The 22,043-nt window shown below is 45.2% G+C and overlaps 1 protein-coding gene across 7 annotated transcripts in view; it reads left to right on the top strand.

Moving 5' to 3' along the window:
* The first annotated feature begins 1,203 nt into the window (after positions 1–1,203).
* Positions 1,204–22,043, top strand: part of SPATA18 (spermatogenesis associated 18) — a 305,326-nt gene continuing 284,486 nt past the window's right edge. For 4 of the 7 annotated variants that reach the window (XM_069631671.1, XM_069631669.1, XM_069631672.1 and 1 more), the window contains exon 1: positions 1,220–1,628. In XM_069631671.1, coding sequence (XP_069487772.1) covers positions 1,542–1,628 — 87 coding nt within the window. In that variant the 5' untranslated portion in view covers positions 1,220–1,541. Of the gene's footprint in view, positions 1,629–22,043 lie in introns of all 7 variants that reach the window. The other 3 variants (XM_069631675.1, XM_069631674.1, XM_069631673.1) reach the window with 2 other exon arrangements.

Genomic DNA, 22,043 nt, shown 5'->3' with positions numbered 1-22,043 from the left:
CAAGGGGAAGCCCCCCGGGGGGGGAAGGAATTGGGGGATGAGGGTCTCGAGTAGAGGCTGTGTTAGAGAAGAAGTTGGGACTGTGAGTCTAAGTAGTATGGGACACTAGTACATATGGACATCGCAGGACGATGACCTTTTAGGCAGGGAGAAAGTGGTGGTGGGTCGGCACCGGAGGTCGGGGCCGGCCCGGTGTATGTATGTGATGTTGGGACACTGTCGGTGGTGTCTGTATAGGAACTTGCCAGTCGCAAGGCGCCAAGGGGCGGCCTGCGTTAGATAGAAGGGGACCTGGGGGACCCAGAGAGGGGAGGGGGCGGGCAGAGCTGCATTTTGGGTCAATGGACCAAAGTTAAGAGGAGAACTAAACGATATGGATGGGGGCAAGTGGCAATCAACGACAGATGAACACGGGGTAGAGAGAAGATAGACAGGGCCGGGGTACCCCAGAGGCGTCCGCACGACGCCGACGGGGAGGGGGGGGGGGCGACCCTAGGTAACCTCACACGGAGTAGAAGAACCTGTGGTGTGGTGAATTACGGATCGTATGTAAGATAACTCCAAGACTTTATGCAAAATAAAGCTGCAGTGGCATTAACACTTCCAATCGTACAACTTGTCTCCGCCTATTATTGCGTGCACAGGGAATGTGGAGGAGGGAAGGCCGGCACGGGAGAGAGGGTGGGGGGGGACCGGGGGGGAGCGGCTGGGGGGAGATGCCGGCCTACACGATACCGGGGCTACAGGTTGGTTGGATGGTGGGCGTGCAGTGGGGGGGAGGTGAATGGCGTTAGGATGCCCCCGCTAAGCCTGAGGTAAAGATCCAGTTCTCTGTACAGGCTATGGTATATATCAGGATTCCATGCCTTTATGACCGGTTGTGTCTATGCATCATATACGTGAGTGGGTTGCCTTGCTGTTTGCGAGGGAACACTAAGAGCCTCGGCAATGACTTTCTGCGATTTCTGGCTGGTTGTCTGCGAGGAAGCAAAAAGGAAAGTGTGAAGTAACCTGCAGGATGGGTTGCGGTTGAGGAGCTTCTGAGGGGTGAATGTGTCGAGTCGGCGTGGGGGGGGCGGTTTTTCCCCCCACACAGTAGTAACACCAGCGAAGAGCGGGCGTCTCTGAGCCGTAGGCCCCCGGCAACTGATGATGAACTCTCCCCATTGTTGTATCACCGGCGCGTCCCGGCCTGGGCCCGTCGCCCTTCATGTGATTGGGGGCGGGGATGACTACAAGGACTCGAGGGGGTGAGGGAAGAGGGAGGCGAGCGTTGCTACAACTAAAGAGCCGCTCACGTTCGGCACAGTCTCCGCGTCCCTGGCAATCACCGGATCCGGGCAGCCGGCCGGGTTTGTTTGAGCGGTATATAAAGGGAGAGGCAGCGCCTCTGAGGGTTTCTGCTTGGCTCTGCCCGAGGCGCCGGCACCAGAAGAAAGCCCCGCCGTCGAGAGGTCACCCCCGTCAGACGCCGGACTCAGCCCTCGCCCCCGAGAACCGCAGAGAAGCCCAAATAGACGACGAGGACACGTCTGCCAGCCATGGCCGATTTGATCAGAAGACTGAAGAACGCGGCGCTGTGCGCGCTGATGCAGGAGAAGCTGGACGACTGGCATCGAAATTACCACGTAAGACTGGTTTTGAATATCTTCATTCATTATTAGTGAGTGCGACGGCGTTTCCCTTCCAGTGATTGTAGAGTAATACCAACTCAGCACCTAGCAGGAACCTCTCTGCTGGGAAGTGCATGCCACCGACACCGTTGCTGCTTTGCCCCCATCAAATGGCACTTAACCTACAAATCTCCATTCTGAAAACACCAGCATTGTATACAATATTCGCCACAGGTCCCAATGCACCGCATTAGTATTGTAATTTAAGCGCATTTTGTTATTTACTATATGCCATAATCCCAGTAATTCTTATAGTGCATATACTAAATGGTGGCACAATGTGGAAAAAGAATATCACAAAAAAAATACCGACTTCCATCATTTGTAGAAAGATGCCCTGGTTAACATTTTAAAAAGTGTACCGAAATATTTTCGTTACGTATTCTGGGTGTGTTTCGAAACGCATTTCAAAGCGATGCGTACGATTTGTGAACGCTGTTGGTCTGCGAGCCAATGTCGGGTTTATTGCTCTTGCAGTGATTTCCCGGGGAAAAAAGTTTGGTAACCAAGGACGCTAGTTGTTATAGTGACGTGAAGCCTTTTCTCTGTGAAATTGCAACACTCCCCAGGCGGCAACAGTTTACAACGCAGGTTATACAAAACATAGGAGCAGACCCAAGCGCACTGGCAGTTTGATGGATCGCGTAGATAGTATCGACAAACAGTAGTAATCCCTTCCCAAGGGGGCAGGTGTGAGGCAGCCATTTATTTCCGCTCTGCTGCAACTCGGTTCACGCCCTGGGAAGTGAACCGTTTCATCATCCAGCCGCAGAACGTATTAACAAACGTTTCATTCATGCAGCCGTCCGATTGTCATAGCGCCTTCTCCACAAATTACGTAAACTAAGCGTATTGGTGCTATTAGAAAACAAATAGCCTTACAGTAAGTAAGATAGCATACGCAGCCCATAGGTGCATCGCCCACTTGGGAATTCTGCACGAGCGTATTCAAATATATCTGTAGTGATACATTACTTTTTAATATATCGTTCTGTTTTCGAGCACATGGTATTCACAACTTTATCTAGTGTTTAATTATGCATTATATTACTTTTTTTTATTGTGTGAATGCATGCTGCTCCTACCAAGCCATCGTGTTCCTAATACACATTGACATCTATGTATTCTCAGTGAATCATAGCCATGTAGATTAGCCATCCGTACACCGAATCCTCAACTGACTGACAGGATGATTGCACACTTTTGCAACTAATGTTGGCAAGCCTCTCTAGTCAGTGTGTACATTCCGCAAACTCTGACTCCAGCGCGTTGCATCTCATGTTGAAATGACGTTTTCTTTTTGGCAGAATACATTCCAGGACGACACAGCAGGGGTGGTCTGGGCACAAAAAGAGGCCCTGGAAATAACGTTCAAAGTGGCCCCATATTACACATTTTCAGCAAGCCCAAACAGTTTCTTATGAGACAATTTGGAAACAACAGGTTACCACACAAAAAAGGCCTAGGGTTCAGAGGCCTACTGGGAAGTCTTCAGAGTTCCCCATAGAGCAGCCATGCGAGGCAATGCTACCTGCCCCATTGAGTCAAAGTGAATAGCTGTGGAATGGATGTCTGTCCATGAAGCTTTAGCATTGGTGTTCGTCTTTCACTCTGGCATGGCACTTTTCTTAAGCATAATACATATCCCTCTTGTAACCTGGTCCCTCATGCCACTTATTGTATTTATTATTGTCACTGTCATTCTTACTGTATCTTGCAACCGTTTGTAACATTTGTTGTTCCATAAGCCTAATGCACCCAGTTACCTCAGGGTTTGGCTGCGCTATACAAATAAATAAACTAAACTAAACTAATGTGGTAGCTGGGCACATTGTTTACATTGCCACGTTTCAGTTAAAATAATGTTTACATATAATAAGCTGTCCTCCCAATAAATGCATCTAACTTTCAAACATTCAAGATTGCGAGTGATTATGTAACGGCATGCCAGAAATTGAGGTCACATACAGCATGAATGGCCTAGAATACAAGTGTAGAACCACCCTTGTTCTTGCAGGAAGTGGATCATATATTGTTAAAGAAATCATTGTTTCTCCTTTCTTCATCAGTGTTTTGGATTTCGTCAATTTCTTTTTTCCAAATTTCACCAGTTACATTTCTTCATTGCTAGACGTGTGCCCCTTAGACTTCAAATATTCCAGGTATTGGAACACTTTCCTGACTGCAGTTTCCTATTCCTTCAGGGATTATTATTAATTGGCCATGGTCATTTTTTGTAATTGTATAAAAATGCTTTTGGCTGATAATTTTAGCCGTTTGCATAAAGTACAAAATATCATGTGCTTCCAAAAACACCAAAATATTCTCTGCATTAAAAATTAACAGCATAAATGAGTAAAAGAAAAGAAACATGTAGAATACTAGATAGATGCATGTACTAAAATCATCAATGTCTAAAAATCCTCAGTCTATTAATTTACTACCGTTGGGAGTCAACACACATTCAATCTTAAAAGCCCATTCACTTAAGGAATGAAGTCCAATTCATTAATAAACATTGCATATTTCGGCTGGTTCTCAAGTTCTGTTCAGTTCCAATCTTCTTAGTTAAAAAAGTACTTTGAATAGTCTCCCAAATATGCATGCCTGCAGCGGGAATCACATGAGAGTTTGCAGCTACAATCATTGACCAAAACTGATCTGTTTCAATACTGCTTGGCTGAGTGCAGACACGCTCATAAACGTTAGCATAGAGTTTCGTTAACTTTTCACATGCAGTCAGTATATGTCTACTTGATTCTGTAGACTTTGCACACAATCGACAGTCTTTTTTCACGTGGGATATTTTGCCAGGCACCAATATAATCTATAACCAGCAAGATATTTAGGCGCAAATAAATCATAAAGCGCCTTAAAGCTGTAGTATAGCCTTAGTCAAGAAGCTACATGGCTTACGGTATGAAAAGCTTTGCTTTACATACTCTTCATATTGTTGCATTTTCACAGGAATCTCAGTGCTTCTTACTCTATCCCATTCCTGTGTTTTATACTTTAATTTATGCAGATAATAACCAGTATCGGCTGCCCCAGACAGAAGTCATTTGATATTGTCCAAGTGTTCTTGTACTGAGACTGCCAGTTCAAGGTATGCTGTATTATCCCTCCAGAAATAGGCATGTGCCTTGCACATAGAATATGTGTCTGGTATGGCCATGATGGTGTTGGCTCTTTCAATTTCTAGGAATAGTTTATTACAGGTCAATTTGCGGATAGTACATACAGATGTAATACCAAGTTCCATTCTCACCGCAGCCACTGGAACTGATGACGGAAGACCCAGTAATGACCTGAGTATTTTCCCTTCCAACTGATTGAGCCAGCTCACGTGTTTTTCTGGAATTGTTTCCATACCATATAAAATACAAGGAACTATTGCTTTGGTATATACTTCGATAAGTCCCTCTACTGAGTTTCTACCCACCTTTTATTAAAACCCCTCAATACCAGCCATCAACGCAGTGCTTTAGTTTTGATATATGCATAGTATTTAGCAGATGTGGGGGCACTAAATAAGGGTAAGCCAAGGTAAATGTAAGTTTTAACCAACTCCAACCTGGTACCATTAATATACCAATTAAAGCTGTTAAATGGATGACATTTCCCCTGTATGTTCATGACCTTGGTCTTTGTATTGTTGATTTTTAGTCGATTGTCTTTTGCAAATTAGGCCAACCTGTCATTGGCTCTTTGCAAGCATACCGGTGTGCGGTCAAGTAAAACTGTCATCGGCATACATAATCCACGGCATCTCGACCTCACCAATCCGAGGTGGGAAGGTATGTAGCCTGCCAATAGTTTCCTCCATGTCAGCCATGTATAGGTTGAACAGCAGGAGTGCCAGAACACACCCCTGCTTCAGACCCCTATTTGTGGGCATGGAGGAAGTAATGTCCCCCTCTTGCGAAAGTCAAACAGTAACTTTGTGTCGGTGTAAAAAGTCTTTAGGAAGTACAATAAGTGTTTACCAATGCCCCATCTTTCCAGTTTGGACCATAGGATTTGCCGATCAACACAATAAAATGCTGCCGTATAATCGACAAAAAATAAGTAAAGATTTCCCTCTGACCCATTCAATACGTCAGCTGTAAGCAGGCGCAGTATCCACATAGCCTGTATCGTGGAATAATCCTTCCTGAAACCTAGTTGATGGGATTTAAGCAACTGGCTGTTAGTAGACCACTTGTTCAGCAGTTTTTGTAATATTGTTGCAAAAATGTCACTGCCTGCATCTAGCATAACTAGTAATCTATATTTATTGGCATCTGTACGGGACCCACTTTTGTGCATCAGGACCAATATTGAATTTTGCCAATTAGTGGGTAGAATACCAAAAGTGCATATTTTAGTGTACATTTCATGCAATATTCAAGCCCAAAACTGAGGATTGGATTTCACCAAATACACTCCTTGCAGATCTTTACGCTCCTCCGCCCAAACTCTCTGTGTGTCAGGCGTTTTTCTAAGCAGCAAGCTGGTGGCAGGTCTTTCTCCTCGACTGGTCCCTCCTCTGGAACAGCCTCCCCTTCCTCTCCGTTTGGAGCTCGATCTCCTCAAGACTTTCCTCTTCACCTCCTCCTTCTCCCTCTCACTCCTGTGCTAACACCCCACAGTCACTGAGATTGGTGGCCTGGGCCCTTATGTGTCCTTCTGGGTCGTGGCCTTCCGCACAATTGCCTTCAGCCTTCTGCTACATCCCAGTGGTTGTCTTTGGACTCCTTGGCACTTCCCTCTGTGGAACTCCTAGCACTTACCCCTCTCCCAGTCCCTTCTCTCTCTCCCTGCACTTGCACGTTCTGAATGGTCAGAAGGCCTAGTAGGACCGTCCCTTTCCTGTTTATCAGTTTATTCTATTTGCCTTTGTTTCCCATGTTCCCTCCCCCTTTTGCCCTGTGGGTGCTTTGAAACACAATTCCTTGATGTATAAGTGCCTTGCAAATGCACAATAAATAAATAAAATACAACATTGGCCAAACTGCCCGGTCAAGGGGCCCTGGACGATTTAAGCCTTGCCAAAATATCCAATATAACCCTTAATTCGATGATTAAGGCAGGTCCACGCCTGTTTGTAAAGGAGGATTCTTGTTCCGCGTTACTGTGGTCCCAGTAAAGACCCTTCACATGTACCTTCCAGTCTGCTTCTGCAATGGCGCAAACCTCCTTAGGGACTGTTGCTGCCAAATATGTTCGATATAGGTACCAAAATGTACGAGAATCGTGTATGAATCAGCTCAGCCCGTATACCATTTTCCAGTGGATTTATGGCTACAAAGCCAATTCTTATGTTTAGTACTCACCGTCCCAATCTCCATTTTCTTTTTTGATAAGTCAGAATCTTGCTAGTCTTGACAGCCTTCACTTTCCTATGAAACTGGCGCTTTTCTATGTGGCTTTTATTGTCAAAAACTGCAGGGTTATCCCTTCCTTGTATTGATGTTTTCCCTGTCATATAAAGCATAGGCTTTATTAACACAAAACATTCGGCCAAGTCTTCTTTGCAATAATTACGTACATCTTCCGGAGGACAATCTGTGTGTGCAATGTATTCATTTGCCCTTTTTTAGGTTAGCCTCTGTCCATACTATTCTGTTGCCCTGAGCATTAACTGACACTTTGCCTAGTTCTTCTGATTATACAGTTGAAACATAACCTTCAGCATTGCATAATCACTGAGTGATGAAAATTCAACTACATGCTTCCATTTTTTAAAGTGCAGCATATCAGTTACAAAGATACAATCCAAGCATGAGGCATTAGCACTGTTAGTCCATGTAACAACCTCCAACATTGATTCGTTCTTGTACGGCAAGAAAGGTATACGATTAAATTCAAGCAGTGCTTCCAACAACCTCAGGCCCTTCTGTATTAGTGTTCCAGTGTGTTCGGTTAATAATCTCCATTGTTCATCAGTTATTGCTCCATTTTCTAAGTTAGTACATCGTACATTAAAGTCACCGGCTATAATTATGTTGGTTGACTTCCACCTATACAGCAGCTCCAACACCCATTTCAACAGTGAATCTGTTTGTGATCCATCTGGGGGATCATATAAGTTAAGTATCAAGGTGCTATAGCTCCTGTTGGGGAAAAGTTCGATTTCGGCTGCTAGTCCCTTTGCACTCTCTACTCCTGAGCTGTAGGCTACCGCCTCATAACCAAGGCGGAGGCCAATGCATAAGCCAATTGGGTCTCCCCTTCTGCGATCTAATTGCTGGTTGTACAAATGTGAAAAAAAACACAGAACAGGTTATCATGCCTTGTTCCTTCTAGAGAGGGGCGCTTGCTACCTTTTTTGTATTTTTCCAAGGACCTTGGGGTTGGTCACACTAAATTACCTGGGGGAACCCAGACTTGGATCCCCTTCCTCACTGTGCTCAGAGAGGCACAGCTCCACCTCACTGATGAGGCCCAACAAGGCTGAAACACGTTTCTGGGGTTGCTGTTGGTACTCTTGTTCAAAGGAGGTTTGCCTGGCATTTCAGAGCTGGTCTGCCCTTGTGGGTGGGTCAAAGACTGATATGCAAATGGTATTCCTCCTTTGTGAAAAGTACTGTGAGCAAAAAGCAAACGCTGCGGACACTCAAAGTGGAAAAAAACACAGAACAGGTTATCATGCCTTGTTCCTTCTAGAGAGGGGCGCTTGCTACCTTTTTTGTATTTTTCCAAGGACCTTGGGGTTGGTCACACTAAGTTACCTGGGGGAACCCAGACTTGGATCCCCTTCCTCACTGTGCTCAGAGAGGCACAGCTCCACCTCACTGATGAGGCCCAACAAGGCTGAAACACGTTTCTGGGGTTGCTGTTGGTACTCTTGTTCAAAGGAGGTTTGCCTGGCATTTCAGAGCTAGTCTGCCCTTGTGGGCGGGTCAAAGACTTATATGCAAATGGTATTCCTCCTTTGTGAAAAGTACTGTGAGCAAAAAGCAAAAGCTGCGGACGCTCAAAGTGGGAAAAAACCACAGAACAGGTTATCATGCCATGTTGCTTCTAGAGAGGGGCGCCTGCTACCTTTTTTGTAAATGTGCAGTAACCATCCATCGTTGGAGTCGTCATCAACCACGTCTCTTGCAAGAGAAATATATCTGAGTTAGGCAGAGAAACATGGCTGGCTATCTGTGAAGTGAATTATCTAAGTCCCCTCGTGTTCCATTATACACTCAGGCGCAATGCAGTCTGTATCGCTGGTCAATACGCTTGTTCCTCAACAAATGGTCTCCAATACTCATTGATTTGGGATTCCTGGCCCAGCTGGGACTGAATGGCTTGTTTGCCCGACCTCTTTTTTACCAAAGTAGATTTGCCCATAACTTCGCCCTCCATGGTATATAGAGGGGATTTAAAGCGTTACTCATTGGCTAGGACATAATAGAGCTGAACATAATAGCCCATAGTGTGGAATTTGTTGATAAATGACATAAGTCAATCAACAACCATACAGCTAAATGTAATCACTGCCCAATTGGTTTTACTGTGAAAGATGGGCAGTTCTACCCTTTAGATGTCTTGGGGCGTCATAATGGATAGCTCTTCGATCTGTTTGAACAATGTCATTACATTTCCTCTGTTTAGAAATGGCTATGGCTGCTAGGCTCACTAGAGACATCTTAGTCAGAAGAGGGCTGATCTCGGCGGACCTTGCTAGATGCAGGTTCTGCCTGGCAAATGAGGAGTCTTTAAAACATCTGGTTATGGAGTGTATGATACTACATCCACTTATGTTTAAATATCTGGACCCCCTAAATGTCAACTCCATTACATATGAAGAGGAGTGGGCATGGAAAAGATGTCTGAACATTCAAACTATTCATGAGGGCTTAGCTCTATCCGGATTTATTGAAAGCTTACATTTATAATATACAGCAAAGTTTGTTATTCTCCCCGTTTTTCTGTTTTTTCCCCTTTTTGTAGGTTCATTTTCTTTTTATCTTTTAGGTATAATTTATTATTATGCTTTTGCATCTGTAGTATTTAATGAGTTGGAAACGATTGTATGTAAGGTTTGGGTACAATGACTAATGTATTCAATATTTTCGTTTTCTTTTATTGTATTTTTCATCTTTATTTTGCTTGTATTGATGGTGCAGATGACTTGGAACCTGTTTCCTTTTTTACTTTTGTGAACTTTTAAATTCTTTTTTTATACTTGTCTTGATGTTTTGTAAACATTTGAATAAACCATATTCAAATAAAAAAAATATATATGGCTGCTAGGCTCAATCTCCTCAATGCACACACAACGTGGATAGCATAATGAAGATTTAGGTAGTTTGTTTCCCTGCTGGTTTTAGGGTCGATTCCCCGTACAATAACTGTCCACCTGTCGCACTTGATTAGAGCCAGGTTGCTCTGCAGGTGTCTCCATTTGATTGGTTAGTGCGTGGGCCATGCTACTGTCTATCAAAGGTGTTGCCCTCACAGCCAATGTATCTACAATGATCAGAGGGGGTTCAACAGATACATTTAGCCTACATTGAGTACCCCTATCAGCTTTTGTTTGGGGGACTTCTATAGGCTGGCTTTTGAATCCTTGCACAGACGGAACTACTCCCAGGGGTAGTGTGCCTTCCTCTGGAAATTGCAGCCATTTGTCCAAGGTGCCACACCTACACCCAGACAATTTAGATTTGTTACTTACTTGTCCATGATGTTTGTATTATTCACGGATGGCACAAGCTTAGGTACATTTGTGATCACTGCCAATGAGGAAACGTTAGAAGCTACTTTAGCAGGGACTGCGTTGACCCGTTTGGGCTGCGGTATAGGTGTGCTTTTTCTCTTTTTCTAGCCATTTTTGACAGGCTGCTTGGCAGCGCAGCAATAGCAATTTGAGGATGAATTTTCTTGCTTTCATTTTGTTTTCGGTGAAGGCATTGAATAATCAGTAATAGAGGGCCGAGTGTTGAGCATACTAAGATCAATCGATGAGTCCTCGTCCATGTCTTCTACAATAGCCACGTCCACTATTTTCTCAGGGCAGGTCCTATCAGCCACACTATTAAAAATATCACATCTACTACCCTGGCGAGTATCTGCTTAGTTGTTCGCTGTTAGTCGGCCAGCGTGGGACATAGACCAAAAATAGCATCCCTTGTAACTGCTATGGTATTGAAGCTTGGCCTCAAATTCATCAATGCATTCATCGTTCTGGGTAGTTGTTGCTGAAGTGTCAAGGCTTGAATCAACTTTTATCAGGTACGCGCCTGTTCGCTATATCCTGAAGGTCAGGTGTTGCAGACAAGTTTGTAAGGGGTTGTGATGCAGGGAATTCATTGTTACAGGCCTTTCCTGACAGTGATGCACATCTAAGATTCAGGCACATATTCAATTGTTGATGTTGGCCATCAAGTTAGGCGTGCTGGCCACTAAATGCGGCATACAGGTTTTGCTGAGGAAAAAATTGGGAAGAAATTGCAGGGCCTTTCTTGTTTGCATGGTATTCCTTCTACAAATCGTGTGCGCCTTACGATGGCCAGCCCTTTACTGGCATCAACACGCTCCATGCTTGCCCTCTGTACTTCAAGCAAATGGGTCTCGCCCTCAGAGCATCACCTTGGGTCTCCAATATTTGTGTCACCCCTGGCATCAGTTGGAACCCTTTACACCAGTTGTCGACATGGTTTTGAGAGAATCAGATAACTTTTTACCATGGGCCGATTACAATTCACCAGGTTACGTAGGGGGTAAGCGTGAGGTAACAAAGGCTTAGACGCTTTTTTCTTGAGTATAGGTCCTTCAGTTCTAGACATTAGGCTGTGAGTGTTATTAGAATGTATATATGGAATGCGTTTTCCAAAAATACACTCACAATCTAATGTGCATGTCTGTTAATTTAGTTTCAATCCAATTTATACAAATCAGGGATATAGGCTGTCTCAAACGACCCATTAAATTACCCCATGGCTCAAGACCAGCAATGCCTTCAGTTAAGTGCGGTAGATGGAGATTTTCCCAGTGCTAGGAAGTAAGAATATACCTCTATATGGCAACTGCAGGGGTGCTACTTAAAATAAGCATCTATGTCCCCACTACTGCAATACTATAAGGTAGGGTGTCTTTGTAGGGTGCAAGCAGTTCATAGTGCCCCTAATAGGGGACCCACAGTCATTCTGCACACACTTTAGAACTTCAATAAACTTGTAAATGGATCTAGTATATGTAAAAACACTGGGAGCTGACTAAAGTAATAAGCCAAAAGATGTGCGTTAGAATGTGTATTTCACTGCTCGTAACTAGCTCGCCGGCTAGTCTCTCCTCTCCCATCAGCCAAACCAAACAAATGTAGCCTTTATCTTGAGCGTTCAGCGTCCCGCGTCAAGTGTCCGGTGTAGTCCAGCCGACTTGGAACCGGGCACAGTAGCCGTCCCCCCCTCTCCTGTCATCTGCCTGCTCCACTCACCTTATGTGCCTCCACCAGTCCTCTTTCTCTGGCAATAAACCCAGCTGGTGCAACCATACGCGAGACGTGGACAGCAACAGCAGTTGCAACGAGACACGGACAGCAACAGCAGGTAGTTTCCAATGGCTACGTGCTGCTTAGAGGAAAGCACCTCAGTACACTATGGAGAGTGTCAAACCGCACTGGCATCAATCAACATATTTCTCTCTGTCAGCCGCTTCCAACACTGCCTTCATCCAATTTTCATGCACCACCCCAATTGGTCATGCACAACTAATGAAACTCCTACATGAACCTTGGTCCCAAAAAAGGAAACGCAAGCAGTGAATATGAAAGGATAAATCTGGAAACCACAAAAGGTCTGTTGCAGTTTTTATTACAAAGGTGTATGTAGTTTATCCCATACCTTCATACTACATCATAAATCACAACATTATATTAATCAATAAAACTCAGCGTAATTCAGCGGACACCTGAATTCCTCTGTCATTTTAATTCAGCCATAGATAAATTATCCACATAATTTAATAATCTACCATCATTTTGTTTCAAGAATACCATCTCATATAATTGATCAAAAGGACACATTGGATGGGTCGTAAAACTCCATCAACTTCCATTGTTGGTTGGAAAGCAACCGGAATTCCTCTGTCTATGGATATTTGACAGGGGTGGAGACTAAATTGGAACAATTTACATAACATGAGGAAACTTTCCACGATCAAACCCATTGTTGTGCAAGAGTATATTCATACGGTCGTTTTGCCTTCTTTCAGAATGTTGGAGAAAAACATGTTGTTTTAATTGATAGCCCTCCCTCCTCCAGGAGAGTGGACCTTCTCATCTTCTCATCTGCAAAATGTTCTTATCAAGGAGTATCTCTTTTGTCAGCCTTACGTATTAAAGGTGTGGTTCCTTGTTGGCTGGAAGGGAAGCGTCCCAATAGTACACGTTCAATTTCACGCTTTTAGAGCTTTGAGCTTTTTGTCGGGCTAAAAGTCTGCACCATTATTTATGTTATTTTAGTATTCTGATCTATAAAGCGTCCACTAACCCAAGGGCATCGAAGCTCTGTAGAACCAAGTCATCAAACGTAACAGTTTACAGGAAAAGCATTTAAAAGTGAACAGAAATACTTTCAGCCATACAAGAAAGGCCAAAACCTATTAGAAATATTAACAATGAGATACATAGTCAGGAAAAGCAGTTTAAACAGAGGGAGATTTTCTAAAATTCAACGGTGAAGGAAGTAAACGTTTCTAAACAAGGTTGGCATTCCATGCCGGTGGAGCAGCAACTTAAAACGCTTGGGTTGCATATCTAGTGTATTTACATTTTGGAATCTCAAACTTTTTTAGATCTCGACTCCTAGTAACTCTTAACTCTCTGAGCATATTCAGTTCATCTGCCAAGGCAACAATTTATTATTTTTATTTTTTGCTAAGCAACAGTTTAAACTGAATACGGTAATGAAGGGGTAGCCAATTAAGCTTAAACAAAATACTTGTAATGCGATCATATCTCTGCTCTCCACAGGGGTTCCTCGTGTATAATGTGTGGCAGGGTGCCAACCTGCCACCCAAAATGGGCGAGCCAAGCTAGCCCAGTAAAAAAAACGGCACGCTCTCCTAGCTGCAGCAGGCAGCTGATGGAGCGCTTCAGAGCTTTCTTTTACTGTCAAAGGAAAACTTGCTTTCCCTTTGGCGGTTTAAGTACCCCAGCACGCAGCCCATTGGGGTGATTTCTTTCCCCAGCCTTGCAGCCTTGTGTACGATTCCGATAAAATCTACGTCAAGCAAAAGATTAATTGGCAAGATGGAAAAGGATACCGAAATCTGAAAATGTCTGCGGATTCTGCAGTCATTGGTCAGCCTGCAACTCTTAAGCATCTATTGACACTATGGGCCTCATTACGAGTGCGGCGGTAAGGGGTTAACGGCACCGGTAAGGATGCTGGTGCTGTTAACCCCTTACCGCCGCATTCCGAGGTCCTTTAGAGGGTCCCACTAAGGCCGGCTGGTTTTACCAGCCACCCTTAGCGTGAGCCGCTAAGGGACCAGGGAGCTAATAACGGGCCCGCTATTTGCAGGCCCGTTATTAGCTCCTTCCCCATTCCCATTTAGCCCAATGGAATGGGGAATGGAATGGGGAATGGTTTTCAGAATGGGGACTTACCATGTCCTCCAAGGTTGGAATGACCCGGTAAGTCCCCATACTGAGAACCTGGACCCAGACCCAAGTTTGGAGGGAGCCGTGGTGCTAATAGCACCACGGCTGCCTCCAAACTCGGAATGAGGCCCTATGTCTTGAATTAGTCACCGAACAAACTTTCCACAACTCACAATATTCTGTGGAATGAAATGTTTTGCACTTATCGCACAGCTTTAGGCTTTAAGAATTGCAATTGTGAAATATTTGGCTCTGTTAAATTGGATTTGATCTTTGCGGGACCTGCTGAGACTAAGGGCCTCATTACACGGACGGCGGTAACCATGGCGCTATTAGCGCCATTGGTTGCCACCGGTATTTTACTGAGTCCGCCTTGGTGAATGGGGGAATTACCACCCCATTCCAAGGTTGGCGGGGCGGTAATTCCCCATTCACCAAGCCCCTTCCCCATTGCCATTTGAGCCCCCATAGGGCTCAATGGGAATGGGGAAGGAGCAAATAACGGTACCGCTATTAGCGGTACCGTTATTTGCCCTGAAGTCCCTCAGCGTGTCCCTTCCTTTTCGTGTGGTCTGGCCGCACGTTAAGGACGGGACCCGCTGAGGGACCTCGTAGTATGGCGCTAAGGGATTACCGGCACCGGTGCAGTGTGCAGGTGTGTGACGGATGGAGAAGGGGACCTGGGCCCGGGATCAGAGGGTGGCCAGGTAAACCAGTGCAGTTTCAATATCAGCCAGGAAATCAGCAGGGGAGAGGAGGAGAGAAAGCAGAAGCAAAGAGAAAGGTTTTAAGGTGCTTCTGGAACCGGAGATGGTTCTCCTCAAGTTTCAGGGGGGCAGAGAGGCTGTTCAAGAGAGAGGCCCTGGCCAAAGAAAGTGGTCTACCACCAACTCATTGCTTGGAGAAGCGACTGACCCTTAGGGAGTTGGAGGCGGATGAGTGAAGAGCTCGAGAAGGAAGATATTTAGGAAGAGAGAGTTGAAGGTATTGAGGCCCCATGCCCCAGAAGGCCTTGTGGACAATGCAGAGGGTTTTGAACTTAATCCTCACAGCCACTGGGAGCCAGTGCAGAGATTTCAGTCCTGGAGAGATACGATCCCTGGGCTTGAGGTCAAGGACAAGTCTCGCAGTCCGGTTGTGGATGAGTTGCAGAGGGTGGAGTGGTAGATTTAGAATGAGGCTGTTTCAATAGTTCAGCCTAGAGAGAACCAGAGCTCTGGCGACACTGAGCTTCTGGGGGAAGGAGAGGAAAGGAAGAATACCTAGAGGAGGTGCATCTGGTAGTGTGACTTCTTAGAGACATCAGAGATGTGAGGAGAGAAGGAGAGTGTGGAGTCGAAGATGAACCCGAGGTTTTTAGCCTCACAGGTGGGAGCAGGGAGAGGGCCAAGACAGGCCGGCCAGTGTGTGAGAGGAAAGGAGGGTGTGGGTGTGCCGATGAGGAGAATCTCGGTCTTGCTGGCATTAAGGCAGAGATCATTGGCGACACACCACTCCTGGATGGCGGACAGACAGTCAGAGATGAGAGAGGCAGAAGAGGTGGCTGAGGGTAGCCTTAAAATGAGCTGAGTGTCATCCGCATACTCCGAAGCCAGACTGATGGTCATGGAGACAACCAACAGATTCAGTGTGAAGATTAAGGTGGGAGATTGCCAGCTTTTCCAGGGGTTTGCCCAAGAAAGGAGTGATGGAGATTGGGCGATAGTTAGCCAGGCAGGAAGGGTCGGCAGAGGGTTTCTTAAGAAGAGGGTGCACAAGGGAGTGCTTCATGGGGGAGAGGAAAACTCCAGTGGCGAAGGAGTAATTGCAGAAATCAGCCAGGGCAGGAGCCAGGGAGTCAATGTGGTACTTGATGGATTTGGAGGAACAGGGGTGAACCTGTTTTGATGAGACTGTCATAGATCAGACTTGTCTAGACACCTCATCTGGGGAGAACAGGGGAAAGGCAGAGAAGGGGGGAGGAGAGGTGGCGGTAGAAGGGCCAGAGGAAGAACAGGGAGTAGAGGGAGAAGGGGGACAAGGGGGAGAGGGAGAGAGGGGAGGACAGGATGTCTTGAGTTTTAGAGATGAAATGAGAAGCCAGTGCCGTGCAGAGGGCTTGGGAAGGGACAAGAGAGGTAGAGACTGCAGCAGGGTTGGCCAGTTCCTTGCAGATTTGTTGGATGCTGCAGAGACGCGGGCTTGGATGTGAGCTCTCTTCTCAGTTCGAACAGAGAGCCGGTATTGCCAGTTTCTCAGAGGATGTATGTGAAGCACGCCATTTCCTCTCAGCCACCCTGCACTTGCGTTTAAGGGTGACGAGGTCTGAGTCGTACCAAGAGTTGCACTTGGCTTTCGGCTTCAGGCAGATCCTCATGACAGGGGCAAGAACATCGAGAGTGTCTGACTGCAGAGTTGAGCATGGAAAGGGCTGTGTCAAGGTGTGAGTCAGCCAAAGGGGGATGGGGTTAGAAAAAGTGGCGCCGAAAGGATCAACTGACACGCGCTTCATGGGTCGGATGACCAAGAAGGTGGGTGGCAATGATGGAGTTGGCTTGGCCTGAGGGGTAGAGAGGGGAGCTGGGAGGAAAGGAGAAAGTGATCACTCCAGGAGAGAGTAGTGGTGAGAGGGATAGAAAGGGGAAGGTCTGAGGAGATCAGAACATTCAGCGTGTGCCCTGCAGAGTGAGTCGGGCCAGAGGGGAGAACTGAGAGAGAGTCACAAAGGTCGCAAAAGAGTCCAGAGGAAGGGCAGGAAGCATCCAGGTGGCTGTTGAAGTCTCCAAGAAGGAGTAGTTGAGTGGTCGAGACCAGGAGGGAAGAGGAAAGGTCCGACCACTCAGAGAGAAAGGAGGAGATCTGACCAGGTGGCCGATAGATAGTAGCCACAGTAAGGGAATGGCTAGGAGAGAGAGAGAGAGCCTGCAGAAGAGGCATTCAAAGGAGGAGTAGGCCTGCGTAGGAGTGACAGAGGCAGGAATCCACTCAGGGAAGATCAGGGCTACACCCCCTCCGGAACGGTTGGGTCTGGGCGCAGTGAGGATCTGGTATCCGTCAGGGAGGAGAGTGTCAATGCTTGTGACAGAGCTGGCCGTGAACCATGTCTCGGTGAGACCGAGGACGTTGAGGTCAAGTTCCTCCAGAAGGTGGCAGATGTCAGAGGAGTGTTTGACAGCTGAGCGAGAGTTAAGCGTGGCAATATGGAGAAGGTTACCGTCCTTGAAAGACTTCCGGGGAGGGGTACAAATCAGAGGTACGCCCTGGAGAGTTGTTGAGGAAGCCCGAGGGCAAGGATGTTCAGAAGTGCCTCTTTGTTGATTGTGTCAAATGCGGCACAGAGGTCCATAAGAACAACCAAGCACATATCACCCTTATCAAACACATTTAGAACGTTGTCCACTATCTGTATTGTTACAGTCTCAGTGCCACAGCCCAGTGGAAAGCCTTATGGATAATGCCCAAGTGAGGAATTATATGTGAGATGATTCCTCGGGCAGGTGGTCACATGAAGTTCTAGACATTTGCCCAGAAAAGGTGTAGCTTTTCTGTATCTGAAACATCTAATCCTGCCTTCCTCAGCAAATGTTGACTAAACATGTAAATGATAGGAACAATACCAGATTTAAGAATGAAACAAATGAAAATGTATGAAACCAGTGTTCCTGCCATTGATTTAAATAAATAGGGAGAGGGATCATTGAGTAAAATATGGCTTTCATGACAGACAGCTATCTTCAGATATAAGAGGAAATTGGTCAAATTAACAACTGTTCGGATAAAGCGGTCTGTTAAAAGTGGGCATCTTGGTATTTGCACTGCGATTTAGAGCCGCAATCATAGAGAATATTCTAGAGAAAGTCTTATCACAGGTGGAAGTATCAGAAAGTAATGGCTCATGGATTTGACATGCTCATTGTTCGATGTTACCTTGCACTAAATCTATACCCAATCCCATGTTAAAATCCCGACCAATTCATGGTTTCTTCACCAGCGAGCACATTTCCTGCTGGGAATTTATTGGATAAAAATAACTCTTTTAAATTGAGCAACTCGGCACAGCTATTGTTTCCCCTTTTACTATTATAAAAGTTAACTAGACATAACTTTTGCCCAGCTCTATTTGCAAGTGCTAAAATGTGCAATTTAGCCTTATCAACTATATGTGATAACATTGTAACCCTTATTTAAAAAAAAAAAGCATATCGCTAACCATTCAATCGGACGACCATGGTGATGGAACTTTACTGTTGTGGGGAACAAATGGATACCTACAATTTCTGATGATTGTGTGTTTTGCTTTGGAGTGAGAGAAACACTACTACACGTTTGGCTTCTCTGGCTAGACTAAAAGAAGTACCAACGCAGAAATCTGAAACCCGGCCCAAACAATAACACAATTAGATCTTTGGTGTTATCTGAAACCTTGTTTAGATCAAATCTGTTTCTGCAGGTAGTTTTCTCCATGGTTAATTTTACATATACTCTGTGGCTTCAGTGAGAAAAATGTAATCAAATGTTTGTTCTTAGTGGTGGGTTTGCAGTTTATTGGTAGATTAGATTGTCGATTTTAGGCCATTTCAAATGTAAATATGGAAAGACTTCTGTTCTGCTATCTTTTTATTTGTGATGAAGTAGGAATGTTTTAGTTGTGTTTATTAAATATGTAAATAGAAAAGCCTGAGTCTTTTATTTACCCTTTGACACAATTATTGTTTTACTAATCTACAGGTCTGGTCCAGATAACACTGTACCTCAGGTAATTTACACATTTCTTAGCCAACTCCATACAATCTCTAACTTCTAACGCCTTTTCCATGACTTTTCTAAAAGAACTGTGATCGAACCGTGTAACTTTTTTCCTTTGTTATGGTCTGCTTCGGAACAGAAGTTCACAGTCCCATGGGTGATTAGTTGGGCACATAGATTCTCTGCTCTAGGCTGGTGTGAATGCGATAGCCAGAAAGGAAGATTCAGTGGAACATTCTCTTTTCTGTTACTGAATGGAAAATACGTAGTCACCTATGAAGAAAATAACTTGGAAACGGGTAGGAACTGGGAGAAGCTTCCATTCTTCACACTGAAGCATTACAGGGCACAAGATTGTATACTGATGTTATGACATACATACTCCAACTCAGGTTATCGTATTAAGCAGGAACTGCATTAACACAGCTGCAGATATGTAGCATGATGACATCTATTCATGCCATCTTTGCTATGTTATGGTGATTTACACCGCGCACCGCTACCACCCAAGGGCTGTCTTCAGGTGCTCACGTGGCTCTGCAAGAGAAGGGTGCGAGGTGTATTAGTGAGGAAAGGATGATTGGATAAGTTCAGAACCAGAACGAATTGGCGTCTGTGAGCGTTGTCTTGTATTTGGGAATCGGTTCGAAGGCCCGGCATGTTGTAACCATAGGGGTTTGCGGTCATGTGCACTTGTTAGTTGTATCCATAAAGGGGCCCAGAGTCGCATATCACTTGTTAGGTAAATATTTGATTATCTGTCCCTGCATCGTTTTATTTGTTAGTGATTGTCATGCCTTTTCAGCGCTTAGCAGCAGTGCCATATTTAGGAGTACATTTTGTACCTGGAACCATTTTATACATATAGCAGGATAGTGACTGAATGTATACACTTACCATATCACACTGAGAGCTATGTAGTTGCAAATAATGATAAATACATACCTTTAAGACGTGTTATTAAGAACCTGTGGCCATATTAAGCATTACTTTATATACGCTTAACATTATTGTTATTTTAGTGTTAATCTCAGTAAGGAAAATGAGGACTTTTTGAGAATCTCATCTCGTATCGTTTTGACAAGGGGAGCAGCCTAACAGTATTAAAAAGTGTTTTAATGTTAGTGATTTGTCTAGAGTATCATAATTATTATACGGTATATGTTCTGTGTAGCTGGCTTGTATTGTCTTATCACTCTGGCAGCTGCATGCTAGGTACGTGTTTTTTTAAAATTAGGAGGTTTCTGTAGGAATTGGGAGAATGTCTCTGAGCAGGATTTGCCCAAGATTTCTTCTGATGGCTCATACCTGTGGCAATCAGCATGTGCATGAGGTGTGGCGAAGATCCTGAAAGGGATGCGTGAAAGGTGCCTGTGGTTGTGCCATGAGCAAATGTCCAATGAAAGTTGCAAGTTTTGATTATCTTATAGGTGACTAGTTTGTGTATCAGGTAGAGTCGCTTCACATGGCAAGAAATATATTAAGAAGGTATCTCCATCCTGTATTATGGGTCTATGCTGTGACTACTCAGTGACAGAGCGCCATCTTTTTCTCTTAAGTTTTGGATTCAAAATATGCTAGTTATTGGGTGCACCCGATATAATAGTATATGCTGCTCTCTGTCACTAGTGATTAATTCTATTCTTAATTTGACATATAGCAGTGTATTAAGGGTCCTCCAGGGCTTGGCAATCAGTACGTTACCACCAATAGTGCAAAAAGGAGAGCACACTGGGCAAGAAGTAACGCTGTTTATTACAGCTGGGCAAGCACAAATCATACAGCACAGTGGAACAGAACTGACTGATGAGAGCTGACAAACAGGCTCACAACGGACAGTAGTTTTTTACTGCTAATACAATGTGTGTACAATTAGAAACACTTGCGTCTCAGATTTCGTGGCTTCTAGGTTCCCAAGATGCATACTGATTAAGCTACGTCATACCCCTATAGCTAGACATACATTAGTTAGACATGATTGGAGCAAACAGACCCACCGCCTTTCAGCCCATCTCCTCCCTGTGTGGCGTAACATTGCTTCCTGCTCCTCCCCGCAAACACTTTGCAATTAGTAATAACATCATTGTGCTGACCTCCAGATGTTTATTCATCTGCCATTGGCCAGCACCAGAAAGGAAGGAACACGAGACACCCTGGACTTGTGGGAAGGGAAACATTCACACAGAACCTTTACCTGTGAGATAATAACCTTACCAAACACTGCTGTGGACACTCTGAGGACTTGGGACTTTCCAGGGACACCAGAACTAACCATCAGATTGGCTCTTCTTGGAGCACCTCACCATTCCACATCCTCGTTTCCATACCCGCTGGCCAAGGGGTGATTGAAAACTGCCTTGGTGCCATGTAAGTACCTCTCTGGGTCAGGTGTAGTTGTGGGACTGGCTCGTCAGCCTTGATTACATCACCTAGTGCTCTTTCCAGTGACTGCGGTCTGCTGATCTATGATATGGCATTTGTAACGCGCCTATACACAAGTGTTTCAAAGCGCGACGAGGCAAGGAAGGCGGAACAGAGGGAGGACAGAGACTTTGATCTTACTAGGCCAAGTGACATTGAGATTGTGCGGGGGGGGAGTGGAAAAGTGCCAATGGGAAAGGGCAATGCTGTACATGGGATCAAAACAATAACAAGATGTGCGACACGCAGCTGGCAGGTGCAAAGTTAAGTGCAGACAGCAGGTATCCAAAAGTGCAGTTAGGGGGACTGTAGGGTTACAGATACAGACCCAAGTGCAAGGGTTGCCGGAAGGCAGTGCAGTGTGCAACTGGGCGGGTAGGGACCTGGGCCTGAAATCAGAGGGTAGCCAGGTGACCAGTGCAGTATCAGACGGGAAATCAGCAGTGGAGAGGAAGAGAGAAGGCAGCAGCAAAGAGGAAGGTGGAGATGAGCAGTCTGAATTACAGCTTCCCCCCTCCCTCAGCCACAGTGCATAGACCATGTGTTTAAAGCAGGCCTATGTGACGTAGCACACCTGCGGTGCCCCTCTGGAGAGTGCTTACTTGTGGCTTTGCTTTTCTCGCATTTGTGCAGCTTTTTCC

This window comes from Ambystoma mexicanum, chromosome 6q, assembly GCF_040938575.1.
Source record: "Ambystoma mexicanum isolate Mex_15411 chromosome 6q, UKY_AmexF1_1, whole genome shotgun sequence".
Classification (NCBI taxonomy): Eukaryota; Metazoa; Chordata; class Amphibia; order Caudata; family Ambystomatidae; genus Ambystoma; species Ambystoma mexicanum.
This window is presented reverse-complemented; position numbering and strand designations above follow the sequence as displayed.